Raw genomic sequence first — 17755 nt, 5'->3', positions numbered from 1 at the left:
AAAACCCCAGTTGGAACCTAGTTAAAACCCCAGTTGGAACCTAGTTAAAACCCCAGTTGGAACCTAGTTAAAACCCCAGTTGGAACCTAGTTAAAACCCCAGTTGGAACCCAGTTAAAACCACAGTTGGAACCTAGTTAAAACCACAGTTGGAACCCAGTTAAAACCCTAATTTGGAACCAATGGGTAGAGGTGTCATTTTTTAGATACAGAAACACACACACCCTCACACACCCCAATCCCAGACCAAAGACCAAACTACCACAGAGCTTTCCCAGACTAACAGCAGTGGATGTTTCTGTTCTCTACTCTTCCCTCTCTCTTCCCACTCTCTTCATCTCTCCTTCTTCTTACAGTTGAACCGGAGCGATAGCGACAGCTCCACATTATCCAAAAAGTGCCCGTTTGTCCGGAACACCTCGGAGAGACGCAGCCTAAGGGTTAAGAGGGTGAGTTTAACATGTGTCCTCTCTTTATCTTGCATTCGGTTTCGGTTAACTTCATGGTGGTGATTTGGTCAATAAAGGGGGCCATTTACATCAGGCAAAAAAGCACAGATCTTTGCAATAAATACCATGAAACTCATCATAATCTGAAGAGCAATGTTGAGAATGTTCTTCAACAATGTGCAATATATTCCATACAATACCTCCAATAGAAGTCCAATGTTTTACAAAATATGGCAGCCGATACTGGATAAAATGGTCTAGTCCCGCTTCATAACTGGGCTGATGATCTGCTGCTACCCTGCGCTGTACTCCACTCCATATTTATTTTGGGTTTAGCTAGACTGATTGTAATTTCTATATGCTGTCTTCTTAACAGCATTTACATTTTCTGGGATATATGAGTTAAGTTTTGTTATGTCCTCTAAATATGCCATTCCAGTCAACAGTACCGTACACTGAATGTCAATGTATCTTTGTCTTCTTTTTTTTATTGGAAAATAATAAACATATTATAAAAAACAAAAAACTATGTGTAGTATAAGGAACTAACTATTTAGGCATTGCTCTTTCATTCTCTCTCCCTCCAAGACCCTGTGCCAGCCGGTGGTGGTGCGGAGGCGTGGCGGAGCCGGGGAGACAAACACCCGGACCTCCCTGGACTTGGAGCTGGCCCTCCAGGCTTCGCGAACGCGTCAGAGCCGTCTGAACGACGAGCTCCAGGCCCTTAGGGACCTGAGGGCCCACCTGGAAGCCTTGAAGGCCCGTGGAGAGACGGAGCTGCCCGAGTCCGTGCTGCATGACCACCGGTTTCACAGGCTGCTGGAGCAGGCCGAGAAACAGGCACGTGGCTGGATAGACATATGATAGATACAGTATGCACATGCATAAACACTGCTAATGTCCAGCTGTGATAGAAGGACTAGGCCAAGGCCATTCGACATCACCATGTTTTGGAATGGTTTGAATGGCACTCAGGATCTGATGGCTTGTGTAAGGATACCCTCTACCCCCTTATGCCCCTCCAGGCACTCTACCATGCCATGATGCCATCAGCCACTCTCACTAATAGCAGCTAACGGCGGTCAATGCCAGGTCTGGCCCCAGGTTCTCTCAAGCTTGATTAGGCACTGAAGAGACTTAATGGCTGTATAATCTGGTGCTGTTCGCTTTCACCTGAAGTGACCCTTTTAAAATAAATAAAACGTTGCCCAGGTCGCAACTTGAATAGTAAGATTTGGCATAAAGAATGAAACCATTAGATTGCAGAATCCACATCAGTCGGAAGACACTGTATCCTGCATTTCAGAGCAACTGAAGTAAAAATGCTTTCTTGCTCTCACTTTTATGAAATTCTCTCTCCAATCTATCAGTCTCTCTCATTCAATGAACACTTTCTCTGTCTCCCTCCCTCCCTCCGTCTCAGGCGGAGCAGTCTAAGGAGCAACAGCGTCAGGAGCAGCGGGCTGAGAAGCTGATGAGGAGGGCCTCCAAAGACGTGTGTCGGCTGAGAGAGCAGAGCCAGAAGGTCCCCCTGCAGGTCCAGTCTTTCAGGTGAGACAGACATTCCTCTGTCCAGCCCTTATTCCTTTATGGACAACTATTTGACCATAGGGTTTGAACTGTTTGTATCTTGTCTCGCCAACTTGGATAACTGACCCTACTGGTCATGTAAGCCCTGTTTATACCTGCCGCTAACATGCGTCCTGATCTTGTCCTGATCTTGTCTGTTTACACTTAGAAGATCTGATCACAATCAGAACACAATACGTATTTTAATCGTTTATACCTGTCAAAAAATGTGGGCACAATCAGAATGTGAACAAGAACATGTTAGAACCAGGTATAAACCGGCTATAGTCTCTGAACTTGTTATGCTCCATCCTGATAGGCCTTGATGGTCAGGTTACTGTAAAAGCACTTTGTGAACAACTGCTGGTGTAAAAAGGGTTTTATAAATACATTTGCTTGATTGATAGCCATTTCTTCTCTCTTTGCAGGGAGAAGATGGCCTACTTCACACGAGCTAAGATCAATATACCATCCCTACCAGCTGATGATGTATGATTACATAGTGACACAATGAAGTATTTTTCCAACTTTTATAGCAGAGTATTTTAATAGTGTAGTTACTTTGAATGAAACCAATCGAATAGTTTGTACACTATAGTTTATGCATTTGTATAATAAGTTGTAATTGAATACTATCTTGTAAAAAAACAACAAAAAAAAACTAAATAATGGCTTTCTTATATCAGGAGAAGGGGGCCCCTAACTGCACCATGGGGCAGGGTGCGGGGTAGATTGAGTGAGTCTCACTCCCAGTCCCAAATCAACCCCGATCCCCTACCCCCTATGCACTTATGGAGATCTAACAGGATTGGATAGGTGTAAGTTATATGGTAATAACGACACTTTGCCTTCTGCTAGTCTAGATGGAATGTTCACTGTATTTCTTCCATGTATCCAATCCTCTCTGATCTCCAGAGGTGTATAGTGGGTAGGGGCTAGGGGTTGATTTGGTATTGGGCATCAGTGTTAGCTAAGTGTGCGTATGTGAGAGAGAGAAGGCGACCTACTACAGTATATCATATATAATGTCTTCTGTCCAAAGCTGGGCCCTATGGCACCCTATTCTCTATGTAGTCCACTACTTTTGACCAGAGCCCTATGAGCCTTGGTCAAAAGCACAGAGCCCTATAGCCTTGGTCAAAGTACAGACAGACCCCTATAGCCTTGGCCAAAGCACAGAGCCTTATGGGCCCTATGGGCCCTGGTCAAAGCACAGAGCCCTATGGGCCCTGGTCAAAGCACAGAGCCCTATGGGCCCTGGTCAAAAGCACAGAGCCCTATGGGCCCTGGTCAAAAGCACAGAGCCCTATGGGCCCTGGTCAAAAGCACAGAGCCCTATGGGCCCTGGTCAAAAGCACAGAGCCCTATGGGCCCTGGTCAAAAGCACAGAGCCTTATGGGCCCTATGAGCCCTGGTCAAAAGCACAGGGGTAAAAAGCACAGAGCCCTATGGGCCCTGGTCAAAAGCACAGAGCCTTATGGGTCCTATGAGCCCTGGTCAAAAGTACAGGGGTAAAAAGCACAGAGCCCTGTGGGCTCTGGTCAAAAGCAGTGGGCTATATAGAAAAAGTCAAATCAATACTTTTTTGGTTTTACCATAGACATGCAAGCTATAATATTCAGTATACATCAGTTTCTTTGTATAATAATGGGTTGTTATACTCCAGTAATTCATTATATTTATTATTTCCTGCTCTATTTTTCTGAATAATAGGACAACGATTGACCTTTGTGGTTTCTTCTCTTTATTTTGTATCTAATGTTTTGTTTGTGTGTCTGTAAACCAGAGAACAAACAGTATTGTTTTTACTTTGCCTTTGTAACAGCTAATAGCTAAGGAACAATAAGGCTTGTATTCAAAACGCTTCTCAGAGTAGGAGTGGTGATCTAGAATTAGTTTAGACTTTTAATACATAATGAATAAGAAGGGGGATCTGATTCTAGATCAGCACTCTTACGCTTGAACAGGAGCTAACATCTGATTGAACTGTGAGCATAAACAGTATCTGTGGTATCGTACTTAGTGTGTATAGCTACACCTGGACTCGACATATATATGGCACTTCCAATCAAATTTGTTCACATCCGTTTAGTTTACCAATACAATGTTGCTTCACAATATCGACAACGAAGATGAAAACATGGATTTGAATTGTGGGTAGGCGGAAAAGTTTGGACTTTATTTTTTCTGTGTATTTATTTTTTGTGTTTGTATTATTTATGTTTTGGTTCTGTACAGACATACCCCCTCCGGACCTTTTTAATTAGCAACTTATGGATGGTTCAAATGTTAACTCTCTGTTTCCCCGCTGATAATCAACTAGTTTAGAGACGCACACCGATATCAAATATGTTTTATACAACTGACCTACAGTGCCTTCAGAAAGTATTCACACCCCTTGGCTTTTTCCACATTTTGTTGTGTTACAGCCTGAATTTAAAATGGGTTCACTTGAGATTTTGTGTCACTGGCCTACAGACAAACACCCCGTAATATCAAAGTGGAATTATGTTTTTCGATCAATTTTTTACAAATTAATTAAAAATGAAAAGCTGAAATGTCAATAAGTATTCAACCCCTTTTGTTATGGCAAGCCTAAATAAGTTCAGGAGTATGTGTTTAACAAGTCACATAATAAGCATGGACTCACTCTGTGTGCAATAAGTGTTTAACATGATTTCTGAATGACTACCTAATCTCTGTACCCCACACATACAATTATCTGTAAGGTCCATCAGTCGAGCAGTGATTTTCAAACACCGATTCAACCACAAAGACCTGGGAGGTTTTCCAGTGCCTTGCAAATAAGGACACCTATTGGTAGATGGTTACCAAAAAAAGCAGACATTGAATATCTCTTTGAGCATGGTGAAGTTATTAATTACACTTTGGATCGTGTTTCCATACACCCAGTCACTACAAAGATACAGGCGTCTTTCCTAACTCAGTTGCCAGAGAGGAAGGAAACCGCTCAGGGATTTCACCATGAGGCCATTGGTGACTTTAAAACAGTTCCAGAGTTTAGTGGCTGTGATAGGAGAAAACTGAGGATGGATCAACAATATTATAGTTACACCACAATACTAACCTAATTGACAGAGTGAAAAGAAGGAAGCCTGTACAGCAGTGAAGGCTGCTGAGGGAAGGACGGCTCATAATAATGGCTGGGATGGAGTGGTATCAACCACATGGAAACCAAATATCTGATGTGTTTGATACCATTGATGCCATTCCAGGCATTATTATGAGCCATCCTCCCCTCAGCAGCCTCCACTGCTGTACAGAATAAATATATTCCAAAACATGCAGCCTGTTTGCAACAAGGCGCTAAAGTAATACTGCAAAAAAAAAAAAAAACTTTTACCTGTATGTATGTAGTGCCTTCAGAAAGTGTTCATACCCTTTGACTTATTACACATTTTGTGTTACAGCCTGAATTCAAAATAAAATAGAATTCTCACCCATCTACACAAAATACCCCATAATGACAAAGTTTAGACAAGTTCCCTAATTTAGTAAATGAAATAAAGAAATATCAAATTTATGTAAGTATTCCACCCTCAATACATGGGAAAATCACCTTTAGCAGCGATTACAGCTGTGAGTCTTTCTGGCAAAAGTCTCTAAGAGCTTTGATTGTGCATCATTTGCCCATTTATTCTTTTAAAAATTCTTCAAGCTCTGTCAAATGTGTTGTTGATTATTGCTAGACAACCATTTTCAGGTCTTGTCTTAGATTTTCAAGAAGATTTAAGTCAAATCTAACTCGGCCACAAAGGAACATTCATTGTCTTCTTGGTAAGCAACTCCAGGGTAGATTTAGCCTTGAATTAACCTTTCAGCAGGGCAATAACCTAAAACACATCTCTCAGTGTCTGGTGGAAAGCAGACTGAACCAGATTTTCCTCGATTTTGCCTGTGCTTAGCTCCATTATGTAAATGTTTTTTTATCCAAAAAAACTATCCAGTCCTTAACAATTACAAGCATACCCATAACATGATGCAGCCACCACTAGGCTCGAAAATATGGAGAGTGATACTCAGTAATGTGTTATTTGGATTTGCCCCAAACATAACACTTTGTATTCATGACAAAATTTATAATATATATAAATAAAATATTGATAACTGAAACAAACAACCTTGTCAGAGTATTTTTGATTTCACATTTATCAAGTACAGTATTGGTATTAATTCAAATCATAGGAACATTGGGCTTATATCACATCCAGCTTTGAAGAGCCCATAGAGCAAGACTATATGGACAAAAAAGGAAAGTCATCTGGATAAACACCATCTCCATTAGCCTGGCCTAAAAGTACACCACATGACTACAATCCTCTCTTCTATCATTAGCCACCTAGATATGTACGCTAGAGGGCGCCACGGAGGAATGAACATAACGGCACTTGTCGTGCTTACTCGTGATTGGCTCATTCCTGCTCAAAACAGATGACATTACACCCGGGATTTGTGGTTTCATCAGTCGAGTAAACTTATCTATTTTTCTTTCCCAGGATATGATTCAAATGAGCATTTATAACTGACTACACACCACAACGCCTGAAGGATTTGGTGGAAGAATACCAACAATGAATGGATTGCTTCGAATCATTTTGCTTTTCCTCTTTGTAGCATCAGAAGTTGGAATGAAGGCCAGTGTTTATTTCCGCATAATAGCTATTCACTTTCTAGAATCTAGTTCTCTTGCAAAAACGTTTAGGCTACACGATTATAGCTAAAATATCTCTGGTTCTTGCTTATTGTACCAATTTCAGAAATGGCTAGCTAGGCAGGTGGATATTAGTGTTCCTGATCAAGAATAGCTGCGGACCTTATGCTTTTGTGCCGTAAAGATCAAAGATCAGGCAACATCATATTATAAACATATTCTACACATAATAACTAAATTGTTGAGGATTGCCAATTTGCCATACGTTTTTCATCAGTATCCTATTTGCTCCGCCTTATAATGCCTGAAATGGAGAATAATTATTCTTCTCTATACCGCTCCAGGTAGTGTTTTGCTCCGAGACGTGCAGGTACTCACCCTGTATAAAGGCAAGCAAGTACAGTCGTGGCCAAAAGTTTTGAGAATGACACAAATATTAATTTTCACAAAGTCTACTGCCTCAGTTTGTATGATGGCAATTTTCATATACTCCAGAATGTTATGAAGAGTGATCAGATGAAGTCCCGAATCCCCCAAAATATTTCCATTTCAGCATTTCAGCCCTGCCACAAAAGGACCAGCTGACATCATGTCAGTGATTCTTTCGTTAACACAGGTGTGAGTGTTGATGAGGACAAGGCTGGAGATCACTCTGTCATGCTGATTGAGTTCGAATAACAGTCTGGAAGATTCAAAAAGAGGGTGGTGCATGGAATCATTGTTCTTCCTTTGTCAACAATGGTTACCTGCAAGGAAACACATGCCGATGTGCAATCATTGGGGTGGCAGGGTAGCCTAGTGGTTAGAGTGTTGGACTAGGAACCAAAAGGTTGCAAGTTTGAATCCCCGAGCTGTCGTTCTGCCCCTGAACAGGCAGGCAGTGCCCACTGCTGTCATAGGCTGTCATTGAAAATTAGAATTAGTTCTTAACTGACTTTCCTAGTTAAATAAAGGGCTTCAAAGGGCTTCAAAGGCAAGGATATTGCTGCCAGTAAGATTGCACCTAAATCAACCATTTATCGGATCATCAAGAACTTCAAGGAGAGCGGTTCAATTGTAGTGAAGAAGGCTTCAGGGCGCCCAAGAAAGTCCAGCAAGCGCCAGGACTGTCTCTTAAAGTTGATTCAGCTGTGTGTTTGGGGCACCACCAGTACAGAGCTCGCTCAGGAATGGCAGCAGGCAGGTGTGAGTGCATCGGCACGCACAGTGAGGCGAAGACTTTTGGAGGATGGCCTGGTGTCAAAAAGGGCAGTAAAGAAGCCACTTCTCTCCAGGAAAGACATCAGGGACAGACTGATATTCTGCAAAGGGTACAGGGATTGGACTGCTGAGGACTGGGGTAAAGTCATTTTCTCTGATGAATCCCCTTTCTGATTGTTTGGGGCATCCGGAAAAAAGCTTGTCCGGAGAAGACAAGGTGAGCGCTACCATCAGTCCTGTGTCATGCCAACAGTAAAGCATCCTGAGACCATTCATGTGTGGGGTTGCTTCTCAGCCAAGGGAGTGGGCTCACTCATTATTTGGCCTAAGAACACAGACATGAATAAAGAATGTTACCAATACATCCTCCTAGAGCAACTTCTCCCAACCATCCAGGAACCGTTTGGTGATGAACAATGCCTTTTCCAGCATGATGGAGCACCTTGCCATAAGGCAAAAGTGATAACTAAGTGGCTCAGGGAACAAACATTAATAGTTTGGGTCCATGGCCAGGAAACTCCCCAGACCTTAATCCCATTGAGAACTTGTGGTCAATCCTGAAGAGGCGGGTGGACAAACAAAAACACACAAATTCTGACAAACTCCAAGCATTGATTATGCAAGAATGGGCTGCCATCAGTCAGGATGTGGCCCAGAAGTTAATTGACAGCATGCCAGGGCGGATTGCAGAGGTCTTGAAAAAGAAGGGTCAACACTGCAAATATTGACTCTTTGCATTAACTTCATGTAATTGTCATTAAAAGCCTTTGACACTTATGAAGTGCTTGTAATTATACTTCAGTGTTCCATAGTAACATCTGGCAAAAATATCTAAAGACACTGAAGCAGCAAACTTTGTGGAAATTAATATTTGTATCATTCTCAAAACATTTGGCCACGACTGTACGCCACTGCCAGGCGCAGAAGCGCTGTACCTCAGCTGCAGTGTGTTGGAGGCTCAGCCAGCTGTGAGTCAACGCACAGGTAAGACTAAACACTTGCAGATAGAGGAAAAAGGGTGTAGAGATACATTTTAGCCTGCTCCCAGATCTATCACAATGACCGTTGGCAAGATGGCACAGATCCTTGTTTCACTTTCATTGGGAGTGCAAAACTGACATGGACAGCGCCTACAAATTTGGACGGATAGAGGTCAGCTGTGAGGGATTCAGCCATCCAGATGACGCCTACATACTGAAGGGCTCGTGTGGACTGGAGTACTCACTGGAGCTGACTGAGGAAGGCAAGAGGAGGCACAAGGGGGGCTCAACAGGTGGGTCATTAGTACACGCCGTTGTGAAATGTTTCAAAGCGTTATAGGACGGAAAACAATAACGATTGTCTTATTCGACAAGTTCCCTCCCTGGTTCAGTACGTTTTCTTCCGTTTGATGCCATTGAACAAAACCATGATTTCTCAGGTGGCTTCAGTGACTTCGCGTCCAGCTTCAAGGGTTCCTCCGACAACAACAACCAGCATCACCATTGCAACAACAGACAACAAGAGTTCTACCGGGAAAGATTCCAGTGGGTTAGTGATAGTCGCTCTGCTATTGTTTCTGGCCTATGGTATGTACAAGCTTTTCCTGAGTGGACCGACGAATCCAGTACAAGACTGGCAGTTCCCTGATAACGGCTACAATCCCCATGGGCCACCACCTCCTGGATTCAAGCCAGACTTCACAGGTGGGCTAAAGTCTACACCTACGCCGTCTGCTTTCACACCCTTGTGTATATTTATGGTTCAGGTATGTAGCCTGGTCCTAGATCAGTTTTGTGCTATATTGCCAATTGGCATGACCATAGGAATTGGCAAGATGGCACAAACTGATCTGGGACCAGGCTGTCACCGGTCATAAATGGTATCTTTCTCTATCCTAGGTTCCTCTTCAGGTTCCACTTCCAGATTCCCCGGTTCTGCCGGAGGATATGTTGGTTCTGCTGGCTACGGTGCCAGCCATGGGTACGGGTTCCACAGTGACTACAGCTGACAGCAGCACTTTGCAGGGGCCCGTGCTGCTGGGGGAACTTGGAATGGGATTCTGGACTGAGATAGGGACTGGAGGAGTCCTCGGTTATCTGTTTGGGAGCCAAAGGTCAGTGGTGTAATCCAGTATTTCTGAACTCCAGTCCTCCCAACAGCATACAATCTGTGGAAAGAACTGAAAACTGCTGTTCACAAATGCTCTCCATCCAACCTCACTGAGCTCGAGCTGTTTTGCAAGGAGGAATGGGGAAAATTTTCAGTCTCTCGATGTGCAAAACTGATAGAGACATACCCCAAGCGACTTACAGCTGTAATCGCAGCAAAAGGTGGCGCTACAAAGTATTAACTTAAGGGGGCTGAATAATTTTGCACGCCCAATTTTTCAGTTTTTGATTTGTTAAAAAGGTTTGAAATATCCAATAAATGTCGTTCCACTTCATGATTGTGTCCCACTTGTTGTTGATTCTTCACAAAAAAATACAGTTTTATATCTTTATCTTTGAAGCCTGAAATGTGGCATAAGGTCGCAAAGTTCAAGGGGGCCGAATACTTTCGCAAGGCACTGTATGTTGTAGCCCTGGACAGATGCAACTAATTGAGGGCTTGATGATTAGTTGACAAGTTGAATCAGGTGTGCTTGTCTGGGGCTACAAAAATGTGTACTGTTGGGGGAACTCAAGGACTGGAGTTGGGAAACACTGGTGTGTGCATACCTTTCGGTTTGGCATGATACAGTGTCTTTCTGACCCAACGTCAGGATGGATCTGTCATACAGGGATGGGCAGGTAGTGTGGGCTTAGAGAAAGGGGAGGACATTTTTATGTAAACTTTATTTAACTAGGCAAGTCAGTTAAGAACAAATTCTTATTTACATTGACGGCCTACACCGGCCAAACCTGGACGACGCTGGGCCAATTGTGCGCCGCCCTATGGGACTCCCAATCACAGCTGGATGCGACATAGCCTGGATTTGAGTTTCTATAAACTGTCAAATTGAGTCAAATCAGTCAAGTCATCTTGCTAAATTATCATCTAAAATATGAATGTTTGTGTGGATACAGTATAACATATGTTTGTATAACTCATTCATTAAGTTATTCTCAGTTCCACACAGAGTTACTCTGTCCCACATCCTGCCGCTACGTGAGTTTTTCTTAGGGTGACTTTTTGATTCCTTTGTCGTGTCTTTACTATCATTAAATTGAAGACATAGTTTTACCAAAGATTCCCTATAATTAGTATAACGTGATCAAAGTCATCAATCGTGTAACTGTAATTAACTAAGAAATAGGGGGCACCAAAGAAAGTATTCAGATTACAAAGTTATAATTTCCCAATATAACCTTTCGGATATTTTCATATCTGATCAATAGTCTTCTGATTAATGATTTATTTATTTTACCGCACGTTGGTCTCATTCCAAACGTCATAAATGATTGGCTATCTGCACAAACCCAGTCTTGACTATGAGTAATCCATACATCAATTGTCTTAAATCATTTATTTATTACTAACTAAGTAATTCACATAAATGCATAAACAAACAGTAAATATGGTTACATGAAATGATAGAATGTGCCCTAGTGTGCTGAACCGACATGGCAGCTTGTTAGACAAAGGGGCAATGGGGGGTCGACTAAGAAGTCCCTACAGAGTTAATTATAACAATTAAAATGCTAATCCCTTACACACGAACGCTCACTCATTCGGGAACAATTGCAATCAATATATATATTTACGCTCAGTGTGCCGTCTTGATCGCTGGTGAAAAGTTCATTTCTTTTGCAGAATTGTCTGTTTCGCTCCCTCTCTCGGTTGTGGTTAGAGGGGATTGTTCAGAGTCACATTCGTTATAGGATGGATGTTTCGGCGGTTGTCGTTCTTCTCGTTCAATGATGCCGAATTCCTAGCTGCAGACTAGTAATTAGTATCAAAGACTTATTCTTATTCTGCCGGTATCGATAGTCTAAGAGTTTTAACCACGTGGTATGGTTAAGATTCAGCAATGGTCTACACCTTCAGTCCCTCTCCTACTGGAGAAAAACATGGTCTGCCTGATAATTTCTCAAAGTGGGGTTTTATTCAGAGTGGCAGAAGAGGGCTGTCTCAGGATGTCTGGCCCTAACTGGGCTCAGGGGCGGTCCTCTGATTTAGTTCAAATCAAAAGGGAATTGTATTTTTCTTCATTAAACAGTCCACAATCATATTGCACCATTATTCAAACAGTATCATCCTCACTCATTCATCTTATACAACAATTAGATGTAAACCTCATATCTGAGGGTATCATATAAACAGTGTTATGGTAATGTGGCCACACCGTCTCTCTTGAGCTTCCCAAGTTGTTTCAAACGCACCAGTTCGTAGCTGGATTCTTCACCGATCTTTTACACTGTCTTAGGGCCATTGTTCGTACCTCAAGTTCTGTGAGGTGGAAGGATTTCCTTTTTCTCCATGAAAACTACTCTCAAAACTGTGTGTCCATGAGGCAGGGTCTTCCTTAGGAATTGGCGACCTCACTCTGCCCACAGCAGTCTGGTTGTAGAAGAAGAAAGCGGGGGATGGTGCTCGATGTACTCAAGGAGGACAACATCATGACACCTTTTTGTCAGGCTTTGGAAGGACCAAGAGAAGATAGATGTTGAAGATGGCCAGGAAGCCATTGGTAGCTTTCCATGATGCCAGAAGAATGCCAAGTGATGTCATCAGGGATCTGGGACAAGTATAGGTGGAGGTCTGTACTAAATGTGGTAGGGTTGATGTGGAATTGTCAGTATTACAAGATTTGAATGACTCAAGAACTCTGAAATGTTACATGTCTGCGAGATAGGAATGTATAATTGTTTAAGAAAATGCAATTAACACTAACAGTTGAAACTTCTTACCTGTATGGTCGCCCGTGTCCTTAAAACCACTGGAACATTTGCAGTTGAACTTGTTTTAGTATGCGTTTGGATTTAACACATTTCCTTGATGCTTTTTTTGATAAGGCAATTTCTAAAATTCCTTCAGAAGGAATGATGTATATAACAACATTTGTTCAGGTTTATTTATCAGGTTGCTGTGAATGTGTTCTTCAATGGCAGAGTAATACAAGTTGAGACACATGTTGTTACTGTTTAAATTGTAGGACAACCTCGTGGTGCTGAATTTCTCAGCTGGTCGTATGTATAAGGCTTTTCTTTCTAGTATAAAAACAAACAAAACAAAAACATTTACTGTATAAATGATTTTGATCAAATGTATTGAGCTTTTGAGGATTGTGTTTGATCGTGTTGTCTCTTATTCATGACTATTTTAGAAGTTTGGTACATTAATATCCCACTGCACAATTTAGATTAAAGCTAAAGGTGTGGCCTTATTGTCTAGTTTGACTGTTTGCATTGTGATTTGATTCTGCCCAGTGTCTGAGGGAGAGCAGTCTGGCCCATATGAATGGGCTAGAGAGGCCATGTATCCAACCTCGAACTGAAGCTGGGGGACAACTATGGGCTCGAGTCAAATCAATTCGGCGTTAACCAGGGATAACCGACACCTGCATAGCAGATCGGATTACTTATTTTACGCGATATGTCGGAGGTGTAACTGCGTTGGAGCTGTCAAATGGGTGAGCGGCTGCTCGTGTAGTCATTGTCACGAAGCCACACCCGTCCCACTCGCTTTAAAAGTTCATTACGAGAAATAAAGTGTAGACTATATGGAAATTACACTTAAATTGAACAAAATAATGTCGATTTCTATCAGCTTAATTGAGGTGTAGATGACATCACACATTCCAGTGTTCACACATCCCCTCAAACACACACACAAGGTGGGAAATTATCTGTAAAAATAGGAGAAAGGAGCCACGCGAATCTGCCATGCAGCCAATAGCAATGTCCGTGATATGTGTAATGTCGTGAGCCGCTTGTGGATTTTACTTCTTACACAGCGCCACCGCCAAAAACAACCACTATGCGGGTGTCGGTTAGCGCATCTGGTAGAATCTAGTTCTTGGATAGGCTAGCGACGACGACTCTCCCACAGAGCCCTCTGTATCAGTCTTCTCCAGCTAGTTCCACCCCATGCCGGTTGTCTTAGGGCCAGTTGTCTGTTCAAGCTCCCGCACCTGGGTTGTGTTCAAGTCTTGCGAAACCATTTGAGAACCAAACGTAACAAAAACAGAAAGGAAACTAACTAAATTTGCTAAACGCTTTTGAGTAAATGGTTTCTGTTGCAAAAAAAACAAGTTTTGCAACAGAATCGGTGTAATTAATACACCCTAGGTGTTCATGGACCTGAACAGTAGAGGTCACTAACAGACTGTTATTTCCAGCTCCCATGTTGCCACTTATTGACTTCTTAGTATACTCTTCTATTTTTTGTTACCCCTTTTTTTCTACCCAATTGTCCCATCGCTGCAACTCCCGTACGCACTCAGGGAGAGGCGACGGTTGAGAGCCGTGCGTCCTCCGAAACACAACCCAAGCAAGTCGCACCAATGTGTCAGAGGAAACACCATACACCTGACCACCGTGTCCGCGTGTATTGCGCCTGGTCCGCCACAGGAGTCGCTAGTGGCACAGCTAGCACTGTGATGCAGTGCCTTAGACCACTGCGCCACTCGGGAGGCTTTCTTAGTGTACTCTTGGATTATACGTGCAGGTTGTAGGTTCTATCCCAGGCAGAGCCTGTGAGTGTGGTTGCATTGACACTGTGAGTGTGGTTGCATTGACACTGTGAGTGTGGTTGCATTGACTGATGGTTGGTGGACCGTGACCACTAATGGGGGTTAAGTCCTGAGGTTCCCCCTCTTGTAAAAAGCAGTGTTTATAGAGGGGAAACCTCTAGATTTTAAAAACACTAAGTGACAACTTTTTCCAGAGATTTCCCTCCATAACCACTGCTGGTTACTGTTCTGCAACCACATACCGCTGCAGAATGCTGTGGTAGCCATGCTGGTTAAGTGTGCCTTGAATTCTAAATAAATCACAGACAGTGTCACCAGCAAAGCACCCACACATGTGGAGATCATCCGTTCACCTACTCTGCGTCTCTCAAAGACAAGGCAGTTGGAACCAAAAATCTCAAATTTGGACTCAACACACCAAAGGACAGATTTCTACCGGTCTAATGTCCATTGCTTGTGTTTCTTGGCCCAAGCAAGTCTCTTCTTCTTATTGGTGTCCTTTTAGTAGTGGTTTCTTTGCAGCAATTTGACCATGAAGGCCTGATTCACTCAGTCTCCTCTGAACAGTTGATGTTGAGATGTGTCTGTTACTTTACATTTATTTGTGCTGCAATCTGAGGCTGGTAACTCTAATGAACTTATCCTCTGCAGCAGAGGTAACTCTGGGTCTTCCTTTCCTGTGGCGGTCCTTATGAGAGCCAGTTTCATCATAGCGCTTGATGGTTTTTGCGACTGCACTTGAAGAAGCGTTCAAAGTTCTTGAAATTTTCCGTATTGACTGACCATAAAAGTAGTCTTAAAGTAATGATGGACTGTTGTTTCTCTTTGCTTATTTGAGCTGTTCTTGCCATAATATGGACTTGGTCTTTTACCAAATAGGGCTATCTTCTGTATATCACAGCTACCTTGTCACACAACACAACTGACTGGCTCAAATGCATTAAGAAGGAAAGAAATTCCACAACTTAACTTTTTACAAGGCACACCTGTTAATTGAAATGCATTACAGGTGACTGAAGCTGGTTGAGAGAATGCCAAGAGTGTGCAAAACTGTCAATGGGTAGCTACAATGGGTAGCTACTTTAAAGAATCTCAAATATACTACATGATTCCATATGTGTTATTTCATAGTTTTGATGTCTTCACTATTATTCTACAATGTAGAAAATAGTAAAAATAAAGAACAACCCTGGAATGAGTAGGTGTGTCAAATTTTGACTGGTACAATATATATACAGTGCCTTGCGAAAGTATTCGGCCCCCTTGAACTTTGCGACCTTTTGCCACATTTCAGGCTTCAAACATAAAGATATAAAACTGTATTTTTTTGTGAAGAATCAACAACAAGTGGGACACAGTCATGAAGTGGAACGACATTTATTGGATATTTCAAACTTTTTTAACAAATCAAAAACTGAAAAATTGGGCGTGCAAAATTATTCAGCCCCCTTAAGTTAATACTTTGTAGCGCCACCTTTTGCTGCGATTACAGCTGTAAGTCGCTTGGGGTATGTCTCTATCAGTTTTGCACATCGAGAGACTGACATTTTTTCCCATTCCTCCTTGCAAAACAGCTCGAGCTCAGTGAGGTTGGATGGAGAGCATTTGTGAACAGCAGTTTTCAGTTCTTTCCAGATTCTCGATTGGATTCAGGTCTGGACTTTGACTTGGCCATTCTAAAACCTGGATATGTTTATTTTTGAACCATTCCATTGTAGATTTTGCTTTATGTTTTGGATCATTGTCTTGTTGGAAGACAAATCTCCGTCCCAGTCTCAGGTCTTTTGCAGACTCCATCAGGTTTTCTTCCAGAATGGTCCTGTATTTGGCTCCATCCATCTTCCCATCAATTTTAACCATCTTCCCTGTCCCTGCTGAAGAAAAGCAGGCCCAAACCATGATGCTGCCACCACCATGTTTGACAGTGGGGATGGTGTGTTCAGCTGTGTTGCTTTTACGCCAAACATAACGTTTTGCATTGTTGCCAAAAAGTTCAATTTTGGTTTCATCTGACCAGAGCACCTTCTTCCATATGTTTGGTGTGTCTCCCAGGTGGCTTGTGGCAAACTTTAAACAACACTTTTTATGGATATCTTTAAGAAATGGCTTTCTTCCATAAAGGCCAGATTTGTGCAATATACAACTGATTGTTGTCCTATGGACAGAGTCTCCCACCTCAGCTGTAGATCTATGCAGTTCATCCAGAGTGATCATGGGCCTCTTGGCTGCATCTCTGATCAGTCTTCTCCTTGTATGAGCTGAAAGTTTAGAGGGACGGCCAGGTCTTGGTAGATTTGCAGTGGTCTGATACTCCTTCCATTTCAATATTATCGCTTGCACAGTGCTCCTTGGGATGTTTAAAGCTTGGGAAATCTTTTTGTATCCAAATCCGGCTTTAAACTTCTTCACAACAGTATCTCGGACCTGCCTGGTGTGTTCCTTGTTCTTCATGATGCTCTCTGCGCTTTTAACGGACCTCTGAGACTATCACAGTGCAGGTGCATTTATACGGAGAATTGATTACACACAGGTGGATTGTATTTATCGTCATTAGTCATTTAGGTCAACATTGGATCATTCAGAGATCCTCACTGAACTTCTGGAGAGAGTTTGCTGCACTGAAAGTAAAGGGGCTGAATAATTTTGCACGCCCAATTTTTCAGTTTTTGATTTGTTAAAAAGTTTGAAATATCCAATAAATGTCGTTCCACTTCATGATTGTGTCCCACTTGTTGTTGATTCTTCACAAACAAATACAGTTTTATATCTTTATGTTTGAAGCCTGAAATGTGGCAAAAGGTCGCAAAGTTCAAGGGGGCCGAATACTTTCGCAAGGCACTGTATATGGTTGTATACCATAGTTGAAAGGACATCCTAGGGACTCATCTGGACTAAGTTAAAATGTGAGTTGTCTCACATCTACTCTGTTGTCTGAACGACCTCTTTGGTACAGCCTCTCCCATAGGTTGTTTGGCGACCGTTACGAAAATAAAAGATAACTTTGGGTTCGGGTGTAACCTTGGTTCTACTGAGTAGAATCCTTTCATGGCGTTCCTACACCTAATTCATTAGTTGTGGTACGTTGCCACATTCCGGTAGCATTTAATATTACACAATGACTGTAGACCCACTAACAAAAACTGGTTTTCAAACCAACCTGCTGGTCTCACAGAATTCTTTCTTTGAAAATTTCAGAGCAGAATATAACCCA

General features: G+C 42.3%; 1 protein-coding gene and 1 pseudogene across 2 annotated transcripts in view; both read left to right on the top strand.

Moving 5' to 3' along the window:
- LOC139418990 (protein WWC2-like) overlaps positions 1 to 2682 on the top strand; it is a 58638-nt gene extending 55956 nt beyond the window's left edge. For both annotated transcript variants that reach the window (XM_071168790.1, XM_071168788.1), the window contains exons 21-24: positions 356 to 448; positions 1037 to 1288; positions 1872 to 1999; positions 2446 to 2682. In XM_071168790.1, coding sequence (XP_071024891.1) covers positions 356 to 448; positions 1037 to 1288; positions 1872 to 1999; positions 2446 to 2512 — 540 coding nt within the window. In that variant the 3' untranslated portion in view covers positions 2513 to 2682. The remainder of the gene's footprint in view (positions 1 to 355; positions 449 to 1036; positions 1289 to 1871; positions 2000 to 2445) is intronic.
- On the top strand, positions 2528 to 9997 carry LOC139419313 (store-operated calcium entry-associated regulatory factor-like; annotated as a pseudogene).
- Positions 9998 to 17755: the final 7758 nt, after the last annotated feature.

This window comes from Oncorhynchus clarkii, chromosome 10, assembly GCF_045791955.1.
Source record: "Oncorhynchus clarkii lewisi isolate Uvic-CL-2024 chromosome 10, UVic_Ocla_1.0, whole genome shotgun sequence".
Taxonomy (NCBI): domain Eukaryota; kingdom Metazoa; phylum Chordata; class Actinopteri; order Salmoniformes; family Salmonidae; genus Oncorhynchus; species Oncorhynchus clarkii.
The sequence above is the reverse complement of the archived record's forward strand: the minus strand, read 5'-3'. Positions and strand labels throughout refer to the sequence as shown.